This window comes from Otolemur garnettii, unplaced genomic scaffold (genome assembly GCF_000181295.1).
Source record: "Otolemur garnettii isolate 467f Iridium unplaced genomic scaffold, OtoGar3 scaffold00019, whole genome shotgun sequence".
Taxonomy (NCBI): Eukaryota; Metazoa; Chordata; class Mammalia; order Primates; family Galagidae; genus Otolemur; species Otolemur garnettii.
The window spans coordinates 18,333,498-18,359,857 of record NW_003852414.1 but is presented as its reverse complement, the minus strand read 5'-3'; the positions used below and the strand labels follow the sequence as shown (position 1 = coordinate 18,359,857).

Sequence of the window (26,360 nt, the reverse complement as noted above, 5' to 3'; positions counted from 1 at the left end):
AAAAAAAAAAAAAAAAAAAACCAAACAAATCAACAACAGCAAAAACTGGAGAGAAGTCTTCCCAAATTCTACCATAATTCTAAAAACCTGAACAATATTTCCAGGGGTAAGTTGTAAATCTGAAAGAAACCTCAGTAATGCAGGGACAAATTTTGATCTGACATGCTAGAGAAAAGACAGGCTTATCTTTCCCCAAAATACGTAGGATAAAAAGGATACTAGGGATGGAGCAGGCGGTTAATTATCAAACTTGTGTTATTTTTCTAGATTCTGTGATCCTTCCACTATTTACCAGCTTTCTTACATGTGTAACTTGTGATTTTCCCTTCATATCTAAGTTTGTGTAATTTTAAATTATTTTTCATTGAAAGCACTCCCAGTCCCAATGGTGGAGTTTCAGGCCCTACCATTAACCCTTGTTAGGGAGAAAACGTGATAAAGAGACACTTTAGATGAATGAAAGTTCATGTTGAGAAGAGACTGGGGCTGCCCACAGAGCGGTGGCTCAGGCACAGCTATGGTTTGGGGAACAAGATGGAAATCTGGGGGGAAGGAAGTTCTCCCTCCAGGGTGGGAGCTGAGCTGAGACTTGCTTGGAGTAAAGCGCACTTCTAAGGCTGAGTAACAAATAGACCTTCCTGGTCTAAGTGAACATGTCCATTCTGTGATAAGAAAAGTCACTAACATGTTCCTGGGTGCTCCATACGTGCCAAGCAATGGGCTTCCTGTGAGTGATCTGAGTTAAACCCAGGATCATCTTTTCAGGTCACTGCCAGGCAATTTGTTAGGTGCTACATAACACTTTTGTTCTCTATGACTGCTTCCTGCCAATGTCAAGAATCATGTTTTAAGAATACACATTGCAGGCCAGGTGCAGTGGCTTACACCACTGGATTGCCTGAGCTTGGGCAATCCTTACACTGGATTGCCCGAGCTCAGGAGTTCAAGATCAGCCTGAGCAAGAGTGAGACCCATCTTTAAAAATAGCCAGGTGTTGTGATAGGTGCCTGTAGTCTCAGCTACTCAGGAAGCTGAGAGAAGAGGATAGCTTGAGCCCAAGAGGTTGTGGTTTCTGTGAGCTGTGATGCCACAGCACTCTACTGTGGTGACAAAGTGATACCCCGTCTCAAAAAAAAAAAAAAAAGAATACAGATTGCCAGATCGGAAATTTGTATTTGTTAAGTCTATGGAGTGGCTTATGACACTGTAAGTATACACACACACACACACATATACATACACGGTGACCACCTATATATATATATTTTTTTTTTTAAGAAAAGAGAACAACTGTATTGAAATTCTAATACTCAATATACACTGCTAACAAAAGGTGAATACAAGTCACGTTGAGCACCTCATGTAATTGCAGAAATCAAAGGTGACTTGAACATTACAAAGTTAATGCAGTTTTTTCCTTTCTTGAAATGTGTACACATTTTGTCACCCTTTGTGTATATACATATACACCCACACACAGTAGAACCTTTGCGAGTTGACCACCCAAGGGACTATAACAAACTTCAACAGACAGAGGGGGTCAACATAAGGAACAAGGCCTCCTGCTCTGATACGCACATGTTCAATCTATGAAAATTAGGTCCACTGATGGAGGTGATCAGTGCAGGGAGGGGGTCAGCTATGCAGGCCCTACCGTAGACATACATGTATTTTTAAGTGGCCCTGCATTGATCCTGATGCTACCTATTTGGGCTTTTGTAAGTATGTACATCAGGGGTCCTCAAAGTTTTTAAACAGGGGGCCAGTTCACTGACCCTCAGACCGTTGGAGGGCTGGATTGTGGGCCCTGGGACGAGTCAACTGCTAAGCAGGACAGGTATCCGGCAGGCCGGATAAATGTCCTAGGAGGGCTGCATGCGGCCCGCGGGCCGTAGTTTGAGGATGCCTGATCTACATAGTGCCTGAGAGTTGAATGAGACCCTTCAGCCGGCAGCTCTAGCTGGTCTGCATACTAGGATCAGTGATAAAAGTTTGAGAACACCCCAACACTCAAGCCCAGGATCAATTACATCCGAATCTCTGGGACTTGAGGCCTGGGCATGGTGGGAGTTTTTCAGAGATCTCCAGATGAATTCATCCAGAGATGGACAGCCATCCCCTTAGCCAGTGGAAAAATTGCAAAACACAAAAGCATTGCTTCCACCGAGCAACTAAACCAAGGCCATCGATCACCCTATCACTAATAAAAAAAGGCCCCCTGAGATTTTTCCCAAGATGACGGAATAGTAAGAATATAGCATATTAAACAACAGTTCACGTCTGTATATTCTTCAGTACTTGCAACACACCTTCACACATTTCCCTTATTTAATCCCAACAATGTTATGATGCTATTACCTCCACTTTATAAGAAAGCAAGCAAAGGCCAGGAGAGATGAAAGGATTCTTTTTGGGAGGGTTCCTTGAGCCAAGTTACCTCCTCTCGGCACTTTTCTCATAGCTTCTATTTGTTGAAACGCAGTTATATGTGATCTTGACTCTTCCCCAGAAGGCCACGAGCAGTTGGAGATGAGCCAGGATGTTATTAGGGGTACCTTTAGGCCAGCCCTGCTTGCCAGGAGAAATGAGGGCTGGGCGCAGGTAAATGCTCCCCACGAGCTGCTAAGTCTCGTCTGGAGCCCGTTCAGACCACCCTGGGCCAGTGCAGCTGTTTTCTGCTTTTGGTATCCCCACCTCCCTCCAGCCCCCCTGGCTGGCTCTGCAGGCTGCTAATGGGCCCGATGGTTAATGAAGCCTCCCAGGTTGGTGAACCAGCTCGGACTTGCTATCCTGACTTTCAGTGACTATTTTCAGACGCACCTGAGGGAATTACCTGTGGGCTGCAAGGATTAGAGGTATTTCTGCTCCCATGGGCTGACTGGCTTGGCTGGACCAGTGCCTAACTGTGGACAGGCCTGAGGAGGGATTAGCCTTTGATTGTCCCCACCAGGCCAGGCATGCTGTGGCTCTGCACTTGGGGTCTGCAGAATTGAACTGAGTTGTGGTTGGGTAGAAGTACATTTTTTTCCAGGCCTTGTGGCTAATCAATGTTCTCTGAAGTATCCTTGCAATGTTAAAGAAATCCAGAAAAGAGCAACAACCACCACCCCTGACCTGAGACTAGCCCATTCTGCTAACTTGATTTACAAGCCCAGCTTTCCTATAGCTTGATGAGATGTGAGAAAAAAACCAAAAGGGGGATGAAAAGAAAATAGAGGCAAGAAGCCAGGGCCCCAAGACTTGTTCCTAATTGCTGGGGAGGCAGAATTATCTCGACTGAGTAATTAGCCCCAAATACCAAGCTGGGGGACATTTGACTTTAAACCAAAGTTTCAGTAAAGCTTCACATGCACAGACCAACCACATCACTGCTTGAATCCCCAGCTGGGAAACTTCCCCCCCACCGCCCCAGAATTCTTTCATATTCACAACTGGTCATGGGAAAGCTGTATAATTTTGGTGGCTGATTGTCAAATTCGGGAGGATTCCTCTCAAGTTTCTTTTCTATATGATGTATGACAGACACACTTCTGTGCATAGTGAAACTTTAGGCACTAAAGTTTTGGGGCCCTTCAAGCACAAACATTCTGGAAAAACCTCCTCTCTAGAAGCCTTGTGAAGGCAGATGGAGAGCAGACAGAGACCCCAAGGGCTGTGCCTGTCTGAGAAACCGACTACACTCCCGGGCAGGTCGCCACTGCAAGGGGCTGTCCTTCCATCTGAGTCCAGACCTTCCGGGAGGAGGGATGCAGAACGGGTGGCTGCAGGGTCCAGAGGTGTTGAGCCACTGTGTTTCATTAAGGGATTATACGTCACCAAATCATGACCAAAAATACAAAGGCCAGTTGATTCCAAATGGCATGGTGAGCCAGCTCGCAGAGAGAGGGCCAAAGCCACTCAAGTTGACTTAATGAAATAAATTAGGTTACAAAAAACAGTCAGCTGAGGCAAAACGAGGGCCTCTCCCTTCCAGAGCCAGGGAAGTAAGTTCTCCCCACTTGCTACTTGGCCTCCTGCCCCACTGCCCCGTCAGCCTGGCTCTGGGCAGGGCTGGGGTGGGGCTGTCAGAGCTGCAGTCTCTGTGACCAGAAGGGACAGGGCTGATGCCGCCAATCTGGGCTGCTGGACACAGGGACAGAGGCTCTCGTCTCCCTTTGTGAAGTGCTCTGCACCCCCCGCCATAGCACCGCTGCTCTCCTGCAGAAAAGCTGCCCTGTTTCTCTCAGACTTGGGTAGTGGTGTGTGTGTCTGAACTCAGAGGTCCTGTGCGAGGGAGAGGAAAGCGAGGATGGAAAGGAGACTCAGTACGTTTGCTGGGGGCTGTCCCCCCAACTCTCCTTACCTGCCTCTCACACCCCCAACACACACACACCTACACACACTTTGAGACATCAGCCCTGGTGAGAGGACCGTGAACTTGGACAAAGAGCATCCTTTGTCTTTCTAGCCTGAAAAACTTTGGTTTAACTCATAAAGCTCTGCCATTTACTTGCTGGGTGACTTGGAGCACCTGAGTTTCAATAACCTCATCTCAAAACGGTGGCATGCACACGCCTTGCCAGGGTGGCTTGAACACAGAATTAGGGTGTATCTACAGCGTGCTTTCCTCAGTGCCTGGCATCTAGAGCGGGGTGCCCCAAGCATGCTGACTGCTCTCTGCTGAATGGAACACACGGCAGACTTCTGAATGCATATGAGAATATTCATGTCCCTTTCCCCACCATTGGCCCTGTTTTCCCACACTGCAAAGAAATATAAGAGGAGTTTCCAGTCCCACCTCATAGACGGCCCGGGAGATGCACCATGGTTTCAGCATCAGCTGTGGGACCCGAAGGTCCCCTCCTCGGCAGGCCCTCAGTGACCAGCAAGACGGGTCCCAGCTCCATGGCAGATCCTCAAAGCCAAGCAGCCCGGTGGCCATGCCAGCTCCAGGCCCCGCCAGCGCCCCTCTGGTCTCAGGCCCCGCACCCAGGGCTGTGTCCTTTTAGCGACACAAAGTTCTAATGTCAGTAAGATTTAATCAGGCCAGGAAAAAAATGCAGTCAAAATAACTCTGTTTCCTCTGGCTCTGCCCGCCTTACCTACCCTCGCCACCACCCTGGCTAATCTTCAGCGACTTTTCCCTCGAGGATCAGTAAAAGGCTCCTGTATCCAAGTATTTTCTCCAGGTCTCTGGGGACTCCCCAAGGACGAGGTAAAAATAAACTTCACTGTGAAGATAACAGCACATCTCCAACTCTCGGTGGACTGTCGTGTGGGCTGAGGTGGCCCTCGGGGCAGGTCGGGACAGAATTCAGGCAGGAGAACAAACCCAGAGACACCCTGAGTTGTCCCAGTGCCGGGATCCCCTCCAGGGTGAGAAAGCCGAGAGGACCGAGCGGCAGCCTCCACCGCCAACATTCCCAAGACATTCCATGTATTTCCTTAACTCTTTAAAACTTGGAGAACCCTAGAGTTTCCACATGGCGAGTCCGATTTTGTACCAGCACTGGAGACATTGCTATTTCTGTGGGCACTTTGCAGAGAGCTAGGCGTTTTCTTTGGAGACATCCCAAATTTAGGTTAGGATTAAAACGGCTGTTCAGAACAAAACAAAACACAACCCCCCAAACTCTTATCTGACAGATTTAACATTCAGGATTTTGGAGGAAACGTCAACCTATCCCAGTTTTCCCAGGGGTGAATAATTTCCTACAAAAGCTCTTACTATTTTATTGTAAGTTGGACAAGCCACAGGCAGAACAGGACCCAAAGACGGACATTCAGTTAGATCTGCTGTAACTGTTTGAGATTTCAGCTACGTCACGATTACTGATTATTTTTAACCATATTTCAAAAATGCATCTGTATCCTAATTCAATAGATTATATTTTCATACACAGAGACAGATAACAGATAGGTAGATGACAGACAGACAGTCAAAAGATGAGCTTCCCAAACTAGAACCTCACTACTGTACACTTCAGACAAAGGGTACATTTAATCTTTTTAAAAAAAAAATTTTTTTTTTTTTTTTGAGACAGACTTTTACTCCATTGCCCACAGGTAGAGTGCTGTGGTGTCATAGCTTACAGCAACCACAAACTCTCAGGCTCCAGTGATTCTCTTGCCTCATTCCCACAGGTAGCTGGTATTACAGGTGCCCGACACAATGCCTGGCTAGTTTTTCTATTTTTAATAGATACGGGGCCTCACTCTTGCTCAGGCTGGTCTCAAACTCCTGAGCTCCAGCAATCCACCTGCCTCGGCCTCCCAGAGTGCTAGGACCACAGGCGCGAGCCACTGCGCCCGGCCTATAATCTTATTATCATTTTGGTTGCATGGGCCTGAATGACCACGTAGTTACTGAGGCACGTTCATTTTTTGCACATTCTATTTATTTATTATCTGTTCTTCAACTCTAACCTTTTAACAGCCTTAGAAAAGTAGTAAGGTATCATCTACTGGAGTGTTCTGGAGTCAGACAGAACCTGAATTTGAATTTGGCTGTATCACTTCCTGTGTGATCTTAGACAATTAAATAACGCCTCTGATTTATTTTTCTGGCCAGATGGAAATACTACCTACCTCAGAGCCAGAGGAAGGAGGGAGGGAGGGAAGAAGGGATAGAAGAAAAAAGGGAAGGAGGGAAAGAAGGAAGGAAGAGGGAGAGAGAAAAAGAAGCAGAGTAAATTGGAAAGCAAATCATAGGCAGAAAATGGTGGCTCCATGAACATTAGCTAACTGCCTCGGTATTTTCAAGAAAAAACAATTGCAAGATCTATCATACTTATCTGCTGCATGTGTGCCCTGAACGAATGCTCTCCAGCCTCTGGGGATTTTGGCTGTGAATCAGGCTCTTCTTCAAAGCATGCAATTATGGAATACATAGGGATGGTTCTAAAGACATTGTTTTATTGTGATTAAATAAAGTGATTTTAAAAATTAAAAAAACTAAAATATGCATTTAGCTTATGGTCTGGGATCTTTTAAGGATAAAGGTACTGTAACAAGCTTTGGAAAAACACACCTGAATATCGAGCAGGACCTTTGCACACTGTGCTGAAATCTTTCCCACTTGGGGGGATAAGCGTCATCCTACATGGAGGCTTGTTCTGAGTCTGAGCCTGGTGACGTGGAAACTCAGGTGGCAGGGACTGGTGAGGACTGGCTGAGCCTGGCAAGGCTAGAGGATGCTGTCTGACCTCCCCAGCCCCATCATCTCAGTTGCTGCTCTGATTCTGCTAGTTCACAGCTTCACAGGGCAGCTGCCCAGATGGCCTTTGAGAGGCTGGGCACGCAGATGGCACAGCTGCCACCGACCACCATGGCTTTGCTTTTGAAAGAGATTTAGAAACCTCAGAGCACATCAATGCAGTTGTGTGTGTCCTGGATGAGTGTGTGTCGGTGTGTCTGAGTATGTCTGGTATATGTGTGTGTCTAAGTCTCTAAATGTCATTTTTTATGTCTACGTGTGTGTCTCTTGAGTCTGTATGTGGTGTGTGTTTCTATGTGTATGGTGTCTATTTGTCTGTCTGTGTCTCTATTCTGTGTCCCTGTGTCTGCCTGTGTGTATGTCTACTCTGTGTATGTGACTACGTGCATGTACACCTTCACCTCTCAGAGGAAGTGTCCCCACACACAGGGGCATGGTGGCCTGCCCCTCCACACGAATACTGGAGCAGGACACCAGGGCTCCCCCGGCAAACGAGTGACCTGGGTTTGTCCACCCCCTTTTAATCCCTTTCTTTCCTCTTTCTTTGAAAATAATAGAAAATAGGAGTTTTCTAGGCAGTTCACTGCGTAGATAGTTGACCACTAAGCTTAAAAAGTAACGGATCAGGACACAGTGACGCTATGGCGAGGAATGCGTTTGAGGCAATAGGAAGACGCAGCCAGGCTGATCACTCCTGTCCTCCTTTTGCCAGGCTTTGTCGGCTGCTAATACTTGAGGCAAAGGGAGTCAAAGCATGAGTAGGTTGACCAGGTTGGCCTGGCTGTTGGGCAGGCCCTGGGGACACATCCAAAGTAGAAAGGTCTCCATGTTTGGGAAGGGCACAGAGGCTGGAGACCTGACTCAGAGGCTGGAGACCTGACTCAGAGGCTGACGTGGGAGGGAGGCAAGTGGTGCTGGAGCCAGGGGTTACCACAGAGGACAGGGCAAAACCTTGCCTGGCATTTGGGACAACACGGATACCGGCCTATGCTCCAGCCCCCATGCAGCTGGTACCATCTCCCCTACTTCAGTGCTTCTGTCCCCAGGCCCTTATCCACTGCTTTGGATAGACAGAGAAATCGTTTTTGGTAAAGCAATAGATGCCTTTGCCTGACTCTGGGAACGTCTTAAGACATCCTTACTACCTTGAAAAAGACTTGGAAAAACTAAGTTGAAAGTAATGTGCAGCTGAATTATGAACAAAACGTGCAAATATGTAAATACACGGGGAACAGCACACATGCAGAGAGGTATAAAAGAAATATACTCAGCTTGGCGCCTGTAGCTCAGTGGTGAGGGCACCAGCCACATACACCAGAGGGGGCGGGTTCGAATCCAGCCTGGGCCTGCAAACAACAATGACAACTACAACTACAACAACAAAAATAGCTGGGTGTTGGGGAGGGCGCCTACAGTCCCCGCTACTTGGGAGGCTAAAGCAAGAGAATCACTTAACTCCGAGAGTTTGAGGTTGCCGTGAGCTATGACGCCACAGCACTCTACCAAGAGTGACAAAGTGAGACTCTGTCTCAAAAAACCAAACAAGCAAAGAAATATACTCAGAAGTGCGGTCTACTGTAACCCCATCTAATTATTCCATGACTATCTGCTGTCATCTCTTTGAGATCATGTCGTCCTAAGAGTGGCTGGAGAACTTAAAGACACCTACAGGCAAAAATCAAATAGTGTCTGTACAAAGATTGCTTCTGGTTATCTTTTACTGATAGGATCTGAAGATAAAGAGCCTGCTCTCTGCTACCAAAGCCCAGTCCACCTGCGGCCCAACAGCAAACAACTCGAAAGAAGACCTTCATGTAAAAGCTACTCTCTTGGAAGGAACAAAGATCGCTGGATGCCGAGCTGTGATAGAAGAATAAATAAAAAATAAATCCACCAGAGTGAGGGGGAAAGGCCGGGTGTGCTGAGACATGCCCATCAACCATGCGTTCAGATTTTGAGGAAAGCAGGGGTTTCGTGTACTGTTAACAGACCACCTTCCCATTTGCGCCATGTAAGGACTTTTTCACTCGTGGCTACTAATCTGTGTTTTAATTCCGTATTCCTCTTCTGCCTTCCAGCACAGGCCTCAAACTGAGGTTTAAATTCATTGCACATTCCTTTCTTTCCATCCACTGAACGCTCTTCCTGGGAAATCTCCACGTGTAATCGAAAATCCTGGTGGGGTCAGAGTTTGAAGCTTTGTTCTTTAAGTGAAGGTGGCCTATGACTGTCAATGCTCTTAATAAAAACCTCACTGAGGTGTGATTTACATGCCACCCACTTCAGCCATTTAACGTGTACAATTGTTTTGTGGTCTATTCCTTAGATAGGGCAACCATCGCCACAATCCAATTATAGGATCTTTTCATCCCCCCCAACAGAAAGTCCCTGTCCATTAGCTGTCACCATCACTCCCGGTGCCTCCTCACCTCCTACTCCAGCCACTGGTAACCCCAAACCTCCTTTCTGTCTCTAATCTGCCTACTTGGGACATTTCACATTCATGTGGCCTCTGTGTCTGGTTTTAGTCACTTAGAATAAAGTTAAGGTTCATCCATGTCATGGCTTATGTCCGTATATATTTTTTTCCTTTTCTTTGCTGAATAATATTTTATCATGTGGACAGACCGTGCTTTGTTGATGGACACAGGTTGTTCTTACTTCTCGGCTATTATGAATAAAGCTTCTTTGAACATTGGCAAATACATTTTTTGTGTATGTATATTTGTCGTGTCTCTGGGATATAGGTAACACTGAAGAGGGGAACTGCTGGGTCGGATGGAAACTCTATGAAGATGGACGGCAAAGTTCACAAACTCATCCTAGAAAAGGTGCCATGTACCTCACTGCTGAATATCACAAGGGTCACCAAACAGCCCAGGGGAGTCCCTCAAAGGTGACCATAGTGACATTCAGCAGTGAGGCATGTAGTGCTTTTTCTAGGATGAGTACATGAACTTAATTGTCCAACTTCATGTGTTGAACCTCTTGAGGAGCTGCCAGGCTGTTTCCAAAGCAGCACCATGGTATGTTCCCAGTAGGGTATGAAGGTCTAATTTCCCCATACATTGGGCATGTTGTTTTGGTCAAGGCCACCCCATCCTAGTGAGCGTGAAGGGTCGGGTTCCTGCTGTCCTAGTTGGAATCTATGTTATGGCCTTTGGGTAGGGTAGCGTGGAGAGAGGGTTGCTTTAGAGACTTCTACCTCTGATTTAGCCCCAGCACGCCGCAGCACAAGGGTAAGGGGAAACTGAGGCTGGAGTGTGGGAAGGGCCCAGCATTTCCTCTCTGTCTCAACTGCCCCTCCTTGTCACCCCCTTCTGTTCCCAACACTCTTGTACCCACCATCTAGGGCAAAAAATTCCAAACACTGTTGGAAGTTACTATTCATCTGTCACCTCCTAACCCCAGTTCCAGCTCTCTGGAAAAAGGATATTTGGAAACAGCCCTGGTCTGGTTAAATGAGCCGGCAATGTACAAAACCTAAACCTAAAGAGGTTTGTTTTTTTTTTCCTTTTGAAATCCAGAGGCATTTCAGGACTGCTCACGACACATTTAATCCCCTATTTGGGTCTGGAAAATATCCCAGCCCTGACCAAGAGTCATCGCTGCCTCATCATTTCCCAACCTGAGAACCCAGAAGACCCATTTATATAAATGCCCGGGAACTTACTACGTTCGTTTTGGGGATAGGAGAATCATTTTTTTTTTTTTTAAATGCTTCACTGTGGACATAAAAATATTTTGGGTCCCTGGGAAAGTACAAGAGAGGCCAAGAGCTATGTTTAGAAATATTCCCCCCACGCTCTACAAACCATTCCACAGTGATCTTACGGCCATGAAAGTGATGTCATCTATCAATTACCCATTAGGAGAGTAAGCGCCCACATGCACGCCAGGCCCCCACAGAAATAAAACCAGAGCAGCCTGAACTCAATCAGCCCAGGCCCTGGGTCGGAAATTAAATGCCTCAGCCGCTCTTTCTTATTCTCTTGTTGTTTGGTTTCCATGGAACTCAGTGGCCGAGGATGATTTTGGAATATATGTTTTGCAGGCGTGTGTTTACGTGATCATACCCGAAGGGGAAGAAATATCTACCTTGTTTTGTTCAGGGGTTACACACAATCTGTAGGGCCCTGGTCTGGAGACTGCCGGGGGGTGAAGTTAGAAAGTGGGGTGTCCTGGTCACAAAATCAGAGGACCTGCTTGCTTGCAAAACGGGTCTCCAGAGAGAGGGGCAGGTTTACCTAGAGCCACTGACTTTTGGCAGAGGAAGAATGAGCTGAGTCAATGGTCACCGGAGAACTGTTTAGGAGAAAATTAACTCTTTCTCTCCAAACAGGAACTAGGAAGAGGTTAGGAGATGTGTGTCTAGAAGCTGGGAAGAGGTTTGAGGAGAGCTCAGGGAGGAGAAAATTCACGTTCCTTTCAGGCAAGGACGGCAACTCGACTTTATGAGAGTCAATAGGGATGACACTTAGTTTTTACCTAAAGCGTAAATTCCTTTGAACTTCTGATGGGGGGTATGATGTTGTTTATAACAAGATGTTATAAGGGTTTCATTTCCTAACATGCTGTTCATTTCTAGTAAAGAAATGCTCCTCTAATTCAGCAATCTTTTTAAAATTACCATCTTATTTATAATAGGAGTGCAGTGACTATTGAATGAATGAAAATGTGTATTTTCTGGAAAAACACAAGTTGTGGCTTCTTCTGTTGCTTTTGGGTGACCACGTGCCTACCTAACATTGGCTTTGGCGTGGCGTCAACTCCCGGACAGGAGCCCTTTGCTCTTCTCGGGCTGGCTTCTCAGAGAGCAGGAGACACAGCCTGATGTCCCTTGTCTTACATGGGAGTGAAAACGTCACCCGCTCACTCTGGCCAGGACCGTGCTTGATGCCTGGGAGAGGGGTGGCAGTGCTACTGTAGGTCAGATGGAATTTTGGTTAACTGGTGACTTTGAGAAGGCATTTTCTAGGCTATGTTTTTCTCTTGCCTTCTTAGAATGCTTTCCTCAAGGGGACAAGAAAAGCACAGATGTAAGAGATGCCTGAGCTTTCGGAGAATACATCTGGGAAGCTATCTCTGACCAGGGAGCTGTCCCCTCCCCAGAGCTTGGCCAGCAGCGTATCACTGAATCCAGAAGTCCGAACTCCAGCGAGTCCTTAGCAGCACCTGGTGTCAGGAGGATGCTATGTGACAACATGGCTGGGGCAGAGATATCTAGTGTTTTCTCTTCTATATTCTCTATACTTGCTAGAGAAATCTCAGGCACTGTGTGGAGGTTAAAATTTAAAATACAGATTGTTTAATATGTTAACAACAGTCTTCCCAGGAAATGCCACCCAAACAAGCAATGCCAGAAAAACCCAAAACAAAAAACACCAGACAAAAAGCCACCATGAATTATCTGTGCTGGGCTGGTGAATGGGGACTGGATGGGTCGGTGAATCAGACATTGGTGTTATAAACCCAAAGTGAGCCAAAAAGTGAATCCTTTGGTCTCTACAAAATCAGGCCTATTTTTAGGAAAAGCTTATTAATTTAGTTAGTTGCCTAGACGACTGCTGAAGAATTTAAGCTGTGCTTTCTCATTAAGATCTCTTAGAGATAAAAATATTTATTTGGAGTCCTGTTCTCTGGAGCCGTTTACATTAGCCTGACTGTAGGTAGCGCGTGGTGTGCTCTGAATCCGAGGCTGACCCAGGAGGGTAGAGATGGGTTAGGATTGGTCAACAGAGCTTGGAAAACCAAGAACTATCTTGGGTTGAAACAGACCCAAGGTGTGTACAAAGGCCAGCCAGGGTGGTCATAAGACTTAGCAGAGTGAGAAGAAGGTCGGAGCCTGTTCCATCTGCCTGTCCCAAGGGATTTTCTATCTTTCTGGTCAGAGCCAGGGATCAGGCTCGCAGGAGGGGCCCAGCAACCTGCAGGTGGAAGAAGGATGTTCTGGAGAGGAGGAGGAGGAGAGGCTGGCCCACTGGCCAGGCTGCGCACATATGGGCGGCGGAGAATTCCCTGTCTTTGAACTACTTCTACGTCCTGTCCTGCCTATTTCTGAAAGAGGCAAAGTGGCCCACATTAGTAAAAGTTTTCCTTAACCCGTGGCTCAATGTGCCCTTGAAATTTGCAAGAGATCCTTTTCCTCACTTGGAATAAAGCAAAGTTCATCCTGCCCTGAGCCAAGGCAACCCTGAAATTAGAGAACCAGGGAGATCGGGAAATAACAGCCAGAAAGAAATGTACTGTCCTTTAACGGTCTGAGAGGAAAAAATGTAACTACACCCTCGCAGGCCACGCAGCGTCTGGAAATCTATAAGGAAAACTAGCTCAGCCTTTGTTGTTTCATTCTTCGTGAAAAATAGAATGATTTTAAAAAGAAAAAAGAGTCTAGGTGATAAAGTTAGATGTCTACTACAGAAGGAGGAATTGGGATTATTTCCCTCTTAATGCAGAAACGAAGGTGATGATTTCAGATTCCGAGGCCAGGAGATGCTTACAAATGGAGCCTCTGCCCGCAACTCTTAATAAACCAGGAATAGCGGCCGCTCAGCTGGGACCGGCTTCTGGGTAATCGGCCATCAGTGACACACAGGCCTGAGGTCTTCTGCCTGGGTCTGACCACAGTGAAACGGTCTGCAATGCTCTCCCTGGGGACACACCAGCTCCTCCCCAAAGCACAGGATGGATTTCAAAGAGTTAAAACCAGAACGGCCCTCATGGGAGGGGTTTCTAGAAATCAAGTGTGTATTCAGAGTCCAGACCCAGCCTGAAGTTCTCCCCTGGGGCCCAGGTGGATAAGCCCTTTCCCCCATTCCCACTCACATCTCTTGGTCCCCTACACTGTTATATATATTTTATTATTGGAGTATTTTATTTTACTGGAGTAAAATATGGATAACATAAAATTTACCATCTCAACCATTTTTAAGTGTACTGTTCAGTGGCATTAAGTACATTCACAGCCATCTACCTCCAGAAATTTTACACCTTGCAAAACTAAAACTCTGCTCCCTTCAGCAATACCCCCATCCCCGCACCTCTCCCACAGCCGCTGGGAACTCAAGTCTACTTTCTGTCTCTGAGTTTAATGATGTGCCTCACGTGGGTGGAATCAGACAATATTTTCGTGCCTGTGACTGGCTTATTTCACTCAGCATGTGCTCCAGGCATGATAGCAGGTGGCGGGATTTGCTTCCTTTTTAAGGGTGGACAACATTCCACTGCAAGTACCAGCCCTGTTCATTCATTCATGGATGGACGCTTGGGCTGTCTCCACCTTTTGGCTGCCGTGAATACAGGGGTACAAATAGCTCATCAAGTCCCTGCTTCTGATTTTTAGGGGGATGTACACAGAAATAGAATTGCTGGCTCACATGGTGGTTCTATGTGTGATTATTTAAGGAGCCCCCAGGCCGTTGGATACTTACATTTCTCACCCTCTGCTTCTGGCTTGTACAGCCCTGGGTCCACCCGCCCCCGAGGCAAGCGGGGACTCTGCTAACAGACACAGAGCCACCAACATCCCTGCCTGCTTAGCCCTGCTCGGGTGGGCTGGGAGAATCCTGAGCTCCTGTGACACGGAGGTTGGCCCAGGTCCCCTGACCCTCTCTACATCTGACGCAGATTCTCACTCCCAGTTGGACCTAGCATCCTGCTCTGATGTCCAGCTCACACATTTGGCACCACAGCTCCTGGCTCGCCCTCCGATTTCCCTCCCTACTGGACACTCAGAGCTGGCCACGCTGCTCGTGACCCACTGAGCATGTCCCACTGGTCTGGGGTGGGGTCAGGGGGTATAGGCAAACTCAGGCTGCGGCCCCATTTAAGTCACCCCGTACCCACGTGGGCTTCCAGGAAAGGGAATGCTTTGGGATGGGCGTAAGCACCTGGAAAGCCAGGTATAGGGTAGGGTTGGGACCAGAGGGAGAATAGGATCCTTTCCCATGTGAAGAAGGGCCTTGAGCAGAGAAGCATTATCAAGAGTGAAGCACGGCGTCCCTCTGTGGCCCTGGCAGCTGCCAGCCTCTGTGCCAGCAGGTCCAGGCTGAGCCCACAAGCCAACTGGTTTGGGAAGAAACTACTGTGACCTGGGTACACTAGGGTCCCAGCACACCCTGAGTCACTGGACACTGGGTTTGGGGAGCAGACAGACTCCATCTACGAGCGCAGATCCATGCCCTGGAACTCAGCCAGCCTTGACCACTGCTGATTTAGGGACTGAGCAGGTGGGCAGCTTTTACATCTGTGCCTGGGATGGCAGGACAAATGGCTCCAAACAAGCCCCTCCCTACCCCCACCGGCCCCACCAATCACACTGAAGCCACCAGTGGCTTTGGTCAGCCCCATGGTCAAGAATGGCCAAGTTCAGAGGGCTTGCTTGGGCTGTGCACAGTGGGCTGCCCGCTCCCTTCTGAGGCAGCAACATTACAGCTGAGTTAGCAACCTCTCCCACCAGGGTCCTTTGTTCCTGTCGCCCCAGCTTGTCAGCCCTGGCTGCCCATTATGGTCACCTGGGAAGCTGAGCCCCACCCCTAAGTGTTGGTCTGGGGGTGGGGCTGGGTATTGGTAATTTTGAGCCATATCCCAGGGTTTCTGAAGTGTAGCCAAGGACAAGAACCATTACCACAGCCCTCTGGATGTTGAAATCCCTGTAACTTTTAACTCAGCTTGTTACCTGAAAGTGTAGCCAGTGGTTCTCACATCTCAGCCTGCATGTGAATCTCCTGGAGGACGAGGTAACACACATCTCTGGGCCTCACCCCTGCTTCTGACTCTGCGCATCTATGAATAGTGGGGTCGAGAGCTTGCATTTCTAACAAGTTCCCAAATGAGGCTGATGCTCAGACCACACTTCAAGGGCTCCAAGTCTGAGCCTACCACCCTCCTTACATCTTGGATTGAGAGAAATGGAAGTGAGCTATCTCAGTCACTGGATTTGCTAGTTATAACTTCATTTTTGGAAATAGTTCCAAAAGATCTGCCATGTTACCTCTGAAGTATGCTGGGATGGATGCCCCAGCACAGTTGCCAGCCCGTGAGAGAGGTCAATCAATGATCCTTTCCCCATATGTAGAATGGAAAATCAATACTTAAGAACCTTTCACCCAAGATGGAGACTTGGTCTCTTTTGCCTATACCTGAATGGAGTTGAAGAACATTCTCTTTAGTAAATAGCTCAAGAATAGAAAAGCAAGCATCTCAGGTACTCAATACTAATTTGAAACTAATAGTTGAACAGGCCCACAGGAGAGGAAAAACATAATTAAATTCAAAAAGGGGGGAGAGGGGAAGGGAGGAAGGGACAGTAAGCTCCCACCTAATGGGTAACAAGGTAGGGGTGTACGGCACACCTCCTGGATGAAGGACTCAAATATGATCCAGAACTTTCCGAACAAATGTGAACAATGTAACCTAATCATCTATGCCCTTATATTAACCTGAAGTTAAAAATGAAAATAAAATCAATATGCTCTGTTACAAAGAAGAAACTTTCACCCCAAATTTCCTTGCCCCTCCCATAAAAACAGAGTAAACAGTTAAACGTAACGGAGGAACATCTTTTTTTTTTTTTAAAGGAATAGATTTTTTTCTTCCCATAAGGGCCCATGTACAGATTTGATAAGCCTGAATATTAGCAACCTGGGGGGGTAATTGGTGGGACCACACCTACGGTGCATCTTACAAGGGTACATGTGAATCTTTCTAAATGTAGAATATAAATGTCTTAACACAATAACTAAGAAAATGCCACGAAGGCTACGTGAACCAGTTTGATGAAAATATTTCAAATTGTATGTAAAACCAGCACATGGTACCCCAGGCTGCATTAATGTACACAGCTATCATTTAATAAAAATTAATTCATAAATTAAAACGGATACTGAACAATGTGATATCTCAGTCCTCCAATGTCAGGAATGGAGCAGCCAGACCAGGGCCCTGAATCACTCCCTCCTTTGTCCCCGTGGAGGGGACAGGAGCCTGTAAGATTCAGAGGCTACAATCTGCAGCCAGCAAAGAGCATCTAGACTCTAGTTTTAGAAATGAGTGACTCATCCTCTGGTCAGTTAGTCATTTCTCTCTCCTCTTTCTTCCCTGACCACAAGGAAACCGCAGGGGACACACTCACTCTCCTTTATCTCAACGCACAGAGAACACAAATGTGGCTGATCTCGGAACCTGACTTCCTGTGATTAAAGAGGACATCCTACAATTTAACAGTGCAAGATTTCGAAGCAAAGCAGAAACTCTAGTGATTTCAGAGTTTCTTCCCACCTACAATTAACTAGGTCACAGCTGTAAAGGAAGAGAAAAAAAAAAAGTTAATCACTCCAAGGCGGGAGCATTCATCTATGGCTGAAAAATAAACATTTTAGTTTCGCTTTTTTTTTTTTAAAAAAGAAGAAACTCTCAACCACAAGTTCATTTGAGATAGGACTGATTGAAAATGAACCAAACAAAACAAAAACCCCCAACACATCTGACCAGGCGGTAGGCTAAGGCAGACTTGTTTATTTAATATTTATATAAAACAGAGAGAGACAGTGAAAAGAACTGCTTCAATATCTAGAACCCATGATTTGCCTTTAATGCATGCGGAGAGCTTCTCTAAGGTTAGACACAACACACAAAGTCTTCCATTGGGTCATGCAATGAGGTTACAATCCTCATTGCTGACTATCACTATGGGCACCTTTGAGGTACCCCCTGACCTTGGGAAACTATGTGCACCAATGCCAGTGCCTAGTTCACCCTTCAAAGCAACGTTGGAACTTTTTTCTGAAATGGCATCAAAGCTCTCATTGTATGACTTGTGACAATTAAGTTTACAAACTCATCCTAGGAAAAGTGCTTTGAAAGGTGGGCTAGGTGTTGGCATCAGTGCATTGCTTCCCAAGGGGAACTTAATGTCTGACCTTATACGGATGGATGGATAGGTAGATAAGTGAACTATTTCCCCATTTGTCCGTCCTTCCTTCCATCGATCCATCCATCTATGCATAAATGTCCGAAACCATGATGAGAAAGAAAAATAATCTCTGTGCACATAGATCAGCAGGGGCCCTTCAGACACTGGAGCCACAGCGCCTTCCCTGGACTCCAGCTCCAGCAACTAATGGGGAGCGCCTTAGAAACACAGACTAAAGCTGCACTTGACAAGATCCCCCCCGAGGGGATTCCTCTGTACAACTGAAGTTCAGGAAGCTCTGCTTTGGAGCATAGCCCAGAGCAGTGATTTTCAATACATTATTTTTTCAATTATGGAAATATTTTCCCAAAGGAAATCTTCGGTGGAGACATAACAACTATCTGGGAAGCAGAGCTGGGTGAGGGGGCTGAGACTTCATTCCTAAGTCTCTCCAGCCCCCTTGGTGGCATCACCCCCCCACACTCCATCTCAGCAGCATAGTGGTTTCTGCCTGCGTGGAGGTGGCAGGACTCTCTAATGCCTTTGAGCCTCTGAACAACAAGCCCTGGCGTATCACAGGTGTTCAAGCAATATTAGATGATCGTTATCAATTATTTTAAAGCAAGAATAAGTGGAGAAGTAAAGCCAAAAAGTTCCAGAGATGGACAGAGGAGGAGGAAGGGAAGGAAGCCCAGGGACAGCTTACTTACAAGGACAAGAGATCAGGATGGAGGGACAGAGAAAGGGAAGTGACCCAGGAGTTACGGTTGCCAGATATAACTCAGGACGCCCCGGTTCTGTCTGAGTTTCAGACAAACACTTAATATTAAAGAATTATTTATTGAAATTCAGCGTTAACCGGGCACCCTGTATTTTCACTTGCTGAATCTGGCAATGCTACCAGAGTTCCCCCCAAAGGACATTTCCTTAGCACCTTTGGGGTCTTAGGGGCTCATTCTAGTTCAGACCCCAGTTAGATTCCCCTTGGAGAGTTCTCTGTATTCAGACTGCCTGGGTTCAAATCCTGGACCTGGCACTGCCAGCTGCAACCCTGGACAGAGCGTTTAACCCCTCTGTCCCGTATTCTCTTCTGCAAAGTAGGTGTGGGTGCAAGAGCCAAGGCCATGGGGCTGGCCTGGGGCTTACAGGAGAGATCTCTGCAGGAAGAGCTCATTAAACTATTGGCCTGCTTGTCTGTGAGGCAAGCTCTGCTGGGTCTTGGGAGCTTCCTTTCTGGCTGAATTTGCTCCTGGTCCTTTTCTCGGAGAGGTCAAACAGTCTGGAGAGGAGTGTGGGGTAGACAGGGAGGAGGGGAAGAGGAATCGGAGCCTGAAAAGCCACAGGGAGGTGACTTCCTCCCTCCCCTGGGGGTCCTGGTCCGGCTGGTGTGCAGGGTGAGTGGACTTCCTTCCTCACCTTCCCAGGGGACATGTCAGGGGTGTGCTAGGGAGGAGGAGGAAGATGTGGAACTCGGTACTTGCTCCCTGACCCCCGCTGACCCAGTTAACTCACTCCAGGAGGGAAGCAGGGCCTTCTGGGGGGACTGTCCCTCCCCAGAGCATCTTGGCCTGATGCTTAGCTGTGAGGGAGCCAGGCTGATCCCTGCTTCCTGGACACTTAGCCACTTGCTGGGAGCCTCAGTAGCCCCACAATGCAGTCTAGCCCCCCAGGACTCGGCATGTCACATCTGAGGATCAGAAATCCTCAGAAACTGCTAAGTGCCAGAAGGGGCATTTGGGAATCTGTTGTCTGTCCCTGTCCAAGGCAGCCTGGCCCACCAGGAAGTCTCCGCCTCTCAGGTCTTGTTCCCACTTTTCTTCCCATGGACACTGTGATCTGACACTAGGATCCAGTCATCAGGGTTCTTAAACACTAAACAAGTAGAAAAGAAAGCCACGGTATGGAGCGGGAGGACCCCAAAGTCCCCCTGGAGGAGACTCTGAGGCCAAGTGCCGAGCTGCGTTCTGAGCCAGTATCCCTAATGGAATCGAACCATCATCCCGAAACTGCCGTCTGAATGCTGAGGTTTTCCTATTACAAAACGGGGCTCCTGGCGTCCCTACACATCTTGGCGCCGGCCCATGGCCTGCAGCGGCCTTTCCCAGGAAGCTATTGTTATTTGTGCATCTGATAGAGTTCAGCTGAGCACGCTGACAGCAAAATTTAGCAAGGCAAAGAAAAAAGAAGTGGAGAGTGAAAAGGACAGAATGGAGGCTCCCAGCATCCTGGTGGGCACTAAGAGTCAGAAAATGCCTCTTTTCCAGCCCTCATCCCTGGGAGTTAGGACGCTACAGAACAGTCACCCCCAGGCGTGGCTGCAGCTTGTGCTGAAGGTGGGAGTCAGGTGTGGAGATTGGGAAGGAGAATGAATGGCCTGCTGAATGTCCCACCAGGGACCCCCCTCCACAGTGTATTCTCTGCTCTTCCCAGGAATGCCCCTTCAATGCCAAGTGCACACAATGGGCAGAACGGGGCGGCTCTGCTCTGTGAGGGCCTAACATTCTGAATGAATTCATTCCCTTCTGGGAAAAAGAGCTGCCTTGTTCCAAGCAGGATGTTCCCAGGGCTCAGCTTACCTTGAAGCATTTTTGATACACCTACTGGGACAGTAAGTTCTGCAAAGAGAAGGGAAAGTTGCATACCTTGTTCTGTTCTTTTACTCTCAATTGCCTATTTCCACTGTGTTGGTTTCTCTGACAGAAACTAGCGCAGACAGATGGAAGAGAAGGTCATAGGATTCCATGCTGCTTGGCAGAGGTGCAAAATACACCCACATAAATATTTACATGGAACTTGAGGATACACTAGGAAATTAAAGTATAGTATAAAAAGAAAAGGCTGGGTGCAGTGGCTCACACCTGTAATCCCAGCACTCCGGGAGGCCAAGGAAGGTGGATCACCTGAGCTCAGGAGTTCAAGACCACCCTGAGCAAGAGTGAGAGCAAGACCTCATCTCTACTAAAAACAGAAAAACTAGCCAGGCATTGTGGCGGGCACCTGTAGTCCCAGCTACTTGGGAGGCTGAGGCAGGAGGATCGCTTGAGGCCAGGAGTTTGAGATTGCTGTGCATGATGATGCCATTGCACTCTACCCAGGGTGACAGAGAGAGTCTCTGTTTCAAAAACAAACAAATAATAAATGAAAAGAAAAAAATGAGTTAAAAGTAAGAGATAAAAGTGAAAAGGCAGCTAGGATGAGGTTTGGCCCCAACTTTAGCTTTGAGCTTCCTGGCAGCAAAGGTAAAAATGGTAAGCACACTGAATCATGTACTTCTTATCTATCTCCTCAAAGGAATTCACAGGGTGGAGTTTATAAGGGTCACTGAATAACATAGGCAACAATACCTTCAGTGGTCATTTGAAGAAATTTTCAGAAGTGTTTTCACAAAGGTATCTTCTGCTGGGTTTCTGAACAAGATGGTGCCTTACCCGCCCCTCTGGGCCCCCAGCCCAGGGTGTGCCCAGACACATCTGCAGCTATGCCAGTGGTTCATGTGGTTCCCACAAACTCTTCCTCTGACCCCTGCTTTGATTCGGCTTCTTTTCTCCTGGTTTCTCTGATTTGCATTTGTTTGTTTCATTCTTGATTTCTAATAAGAAGAAACGTCTCCTTACATGTTAAACAGCTCCTTGGTGTTAGCATCTAACATTTCCAGACTTGTGGCCCTACTGCCTGCCTGTGGGGTTGTTTGAAGGCTTGCTGACAATAGCTTTTACCTTCTGTAAGTGCCACCCACCCACCTCTGTGTCCTGCCTCGGTCTTGGGGCACTTGGCCAGCCCCAGGTCAGGCCCAGAATTGGTTGTTACATATCCCCCCAGAAAGAGCGCGAAACAACAGCCCTCAATTAAGATGAAAGAAATCTTAATTCCATAAAGTAATTTCAGCAGGGAGCTGAGAAAATACAATTCAGGAATATTGATATTTGATTATTTAATTTAATAAGGATATAATGTAAAGAGATTAAAGTAATAAACAGCCAACATATCCATTGATCTGCTTCTCTTGGGTGTCTGATACCCCCAGGAAGCTTCTGGCAAAGTGCTGAACGCTAGTAATTTCACAACTGTCTTATCCTGCGAGAGGCTGAAGTGAGGATACTCTGAGATTAAAACTGAAGAGATAAATCTCTGCTGTGGATGTGACAAGTCAGAGCTGATATTTAGAAGAGACATCTGAGAAGTGCGACTTGCACACCAGCTGAATCATCACCACTTGGACATCATGGCAAGATCAAGAGCTCCTATGGGCAGAGCCAATGTTTTAATCAGAAGAGGAACTGTGAATCCGTCCAAGTTCTTGCTCAAGGACTTGGCTGGGACCCCAGAATCCTACTCCATCTAGCATGAAAGAGATGATTTAGAATGAAAAGGCTTCAGCTCAGCTGCTCCCAGTCAAGCACCTTGATCATAAAAGAACCTTTGTTTGGTATTTTGTGTAATCTCCAGTTTTGAGTAGGACCACACGCTGGTGGGCTGCAAATGTGAGTTAGCCAAACAGACCCCTAGGTGGTGGGGCGATGGTTACAGTGGGTGAAACTGTCTGATACGGTTCACTTTGTCACCACTGAACATCTGCCCAGATCCAAAGAATGCGGCTGATGAGACGCTGCTCTACCAGGCAGTAATCAGCCCCCAGGTTCTGCTGCTTCCGAAATTCTAATTTCTCCCGCTAGGTGATAAAACCACGCTGTCAGCAAAGAGGCTGCCACCTTCCCATTTCAATTTACTTGGATGTATTTTTAAATTTGCATTTGACCTGTCAAGAGTTTTTTTTTTTTTTTTAATGAAATAATATTCTGATTTAGCACCAGGACCAGGATGCAGCTGGAGGCCTGGGGATCTGTTCCAAGATTCATCTTTTATAGAGAGAGATGTGTCCTTTTTATGAAATTCAAAGTTAGGGAGAGAGAATATAGCGTTATGTGGGGTGAGACACTGCTCATTTTCTCATAGATGTTGATAACTGGCGTCTCATGGGCTAAATGCAGCTTGTACGCGTGCCTCCTTCAGCATGAAGCATTTTCCTTGAAAGTTAGATTACTTGCCACCATCTAAAAATTCAGATATTTCATCTCTCTCTCTCAAACACACACACACACACGTTTTTCCTTAAAAGAAAATTATGCAAAGATGTTCTACTGAAATCTGGGAACAGCAGTCCTACTTTCCCCAGGTGAAGCTGAGGAGTAGCTGGCCTCCTCTGCTGGGCACAAGTTTTCCAGTTCATGATAGGTCTCTTTTCCTATTGTCCAGCATTTATTTTGCGCGCCTGGCCCCTCCATGCATTTGAGTTCATAATGCCCGTATGAGGTCCTACTTATGGGATGACTGCAGCGCAGAGGCACAGCCTTAGGAGTAAAGGATTATGTCCAATGGGTACTGCATATAATAGAAATAAATTCTTAAAAATAGCCAGTTGGTGGGTGTTGGAAGGATCGAGCTTTGTCTGCCGGCACAGGCCCTTTTCTAAGCCACATTATGCATGTTTCTCTCATGCCACCTTAAGGCCATTTGACAGAAGAAAAAAGGAAGTCAGAGAGCCCCAAAGATATTTTTGTTTGCTATCAGGCATGTTGGTCTAATACTGTTCAGAGGAGGACATAGCACGTGTCCAGATCTACTAGAAATAAAGCACAATTAATAGCATCTGCCAATGGTCTCTGAACCAGATGCCATTCAATCCCGTTACTGCCCCCTGACAGGCAATGTCTAGGGGAGGGCAAAGGCCCCAGGGAGCCAGGCTCCTACCCAGGGGCATTAGTCCTCAGGGAGGCCAGCTTCCCCCCTCCCCAAGGTTGCTGTGAGTTTATCATTCTATGTTGTTGATTTCAAATCCACAAGAGCCCTGCCGGGTTCCCAGGGGGTGTTTTTCCTTAAGTAGCTGCTCTCCCTAAACTGAAAGGTATGTTGCCTGAGAACCCAGAGCTGGGGCCAGCAGGGTGAGGGGGCTTCCGTTTCCTCTACTTTCTATGACTGTATCTTAAACTGTTCAGGTCACTATAACAAAACCCCATAAACTGGGTGGCTTACAAGCGGCAGAATGTATTTTTTTTTAATTCAGATTAATATGAGGGGACAGATGATTAGGTTACATTGTTTGCATTTGTTAGGTAGAGTCTAAGTTGTAGTTGTGCCCTGACCTGGGAGGTGTGCCATAAACACTTATGTTGTGCCCATTAGGTGAGAGCACACCCCTTATGCTGTGCCCATTAGGTGAGACCACACTCCTTATGCTGTGCCCATTAGGTGAGAGCACACCCCTTACACTGTGCCCATTAGGTGAGACCATACTCTTATGCTGTGCCCATTAGGTGAGAGCATACCAATCTACCCTCCCTCTTTCCTTCTCCCCACTCCCTCTCCACTTCCTCCACTTGAGTTTAATTCTGTTTTTCTCTTGTGTAAACATGATTTGTTCATCTACTGGTCTCATATTAGTACTGAGTGCATTGGATACTTGCTTTTCCATTCTTATAATACTTTACTAAGTAGAATGTTCTCTAGCTGTATCCAGGTTAAAAAAGATGAAAAGTCTCCATCTTTTTTATGGCTGAATAGTATTCCCTGATATACATGTACCACAGTTTATTAACCCATTCACAGGTTGATGGGCATTTGTGTTGTTTCTATATCCTGGCAATTGTATACTGAGCTGCGATAAACATTATAGTGCATATGTCTTTATGATAAAATGACTTTTTTTCTTCTGGATAGATACCTAGTGTGGGATGGTGGGATCAAATGGAAGGTTGGTCTACTTTTAGAGCACGTTATTGCTCATAGTTCTGGAGACTAGGAAGTCAAAGGTCAAGGAAGACCATCTGACTCGCAGACAGGACCTTTTTGCTGTGTTCTGACATCATAGAAGGGGCTAGCCAGCTCTCTGGTGCCTCCTTTATTGTATAAGAGCACAGCTCACCTCCCAATCGCCCTGCTTCCTAATGCCATCACTTGGAGTGTCCAATTTCAATGTAGGAATTGGGAGGGGGAACATGAATATTCAGATTGGGTGCATATATTGGGCTTTGGTAACAAACTAGGCTAATTCACAAACATCAGGGCAGAATCCTGGGAGGGATTGGTATCACTTGTCTGCTTTTAAAACGTCCCTTTCACTGATTTGAACTTGATTTTCCAGAGGTACCTTCTTACCTAAAGGAAAATTACAGGAGTGGGGGAAAGAAAACCCCAAATAGAAAGCCTTTCACGGGCAGGCTGCACACAGAGGGCACCGCACAGAGCATCAGCTGCTGTAATCTTCTTTTAGCCTAATTGGCAGATGAGAGCAGGATTTTCTTCGATAAGAACTCTCAGGGGAGTTAGACGAAGATTTCTTCCAATTCAGTTCAAATCCATTTGCTTTTACAGACTAGATCTCAGCTCTCAAGTTTTAGAGTTCAAATTAGGACTCATTCATTTGGGGCATTTGATGGCTGGCTCAGCCCTAAATTATACTTTCTAAATATATCCTGGGGCTCAGCTGGGTTACAAAGGCCTGACACATGGTGACATGGAGCCATTTGAAAAAAAAAAAAGAGGCAGAGAGACAAAAGAGAACAAAATGAAAGAGGTTTTCCTTCAGCTGGATCTGAACTAAAGTACGACTCAGGGTGGAGACTTGGCTGTTCACACAGGTGGCCAACAGAAGGTGCTGGAATCTGCCCTTCCTCTTGCCTTTATTCTGGAAGCAGGGACTAGATGTGCTCTGAGGGACAACTGCAGCTCCATTTTTCTGACACAGTGGTTTAAGGTAGACACACTGTATTTCCATAGTGCTGTGGGGAGGAGGACACACTCGTGGCCTTGGTTGTTATAACCTTCATACTATTATCCTCACCATGGATCCCCATCGCTCTGTGCTGCAGAACTGAACTTAGGGTAGGGAAAGATTGTTCCGAGAGTCTCTCTTTTCATACCCTGCTATGCTGGCTTCTTTCATGTGCCCACTTGGTGCCTGTTTCTGGAATCAAGGGGCTGCTGTTCAGATGTTAGTCTATGCTTTGTGCCCCAGGAATCCGATTCTGTACATCTGCAGAAGCCACCCCAGCCTTGTGTGCTTAGAAGTGCCTCTGTGATGCTGGTGCATGGGGCCAGACCACACCAAGGTCATTTCTTAGTCATTTTTCTACCTGACTGACAGTAGCATCTGAAAGTCCATCATCCCCCCTTGGACTTTCTCTATAATCTCCTCCCTCTTAGAGAACTAAAAATAGACCTGCCGTTTGACCCTGCAATTCCTTTATTAGGTATATT

General features: G+C 46.8%; 1 protein-coding gene across 3 annotated transcripts in view; it reads right to left on the bottom strand.

The window, feature by feature from the left end:
- The window catches only part of FRMD4A (FERM domain containing 4A), a 300,319-nt gene that overhangs the window by 263,792 nt on the left and 10,167 nt on the right, over positions 1-26,360 (bottom strand). Inside the window, exon 1 of one of the 3 annotated variants that reach the window (XM_012803361.2) lies at positions 4,778-5,498. The exons of the other annotated variants lie outside the window; for them this stretch is intronic. Within the exon in view, the coding sequence (XP_012658815.1) occupies positions 4,778-4,921 (144 nt within the window). The 5' untranslated portion in view covers positions 4,922-5,498. Of the gene's footprint in view, positions 1-4,777; positions 5,499-26,360 lie in introns of those variants that run through there. 3 annotated transcript variants of the gene reach the window in all.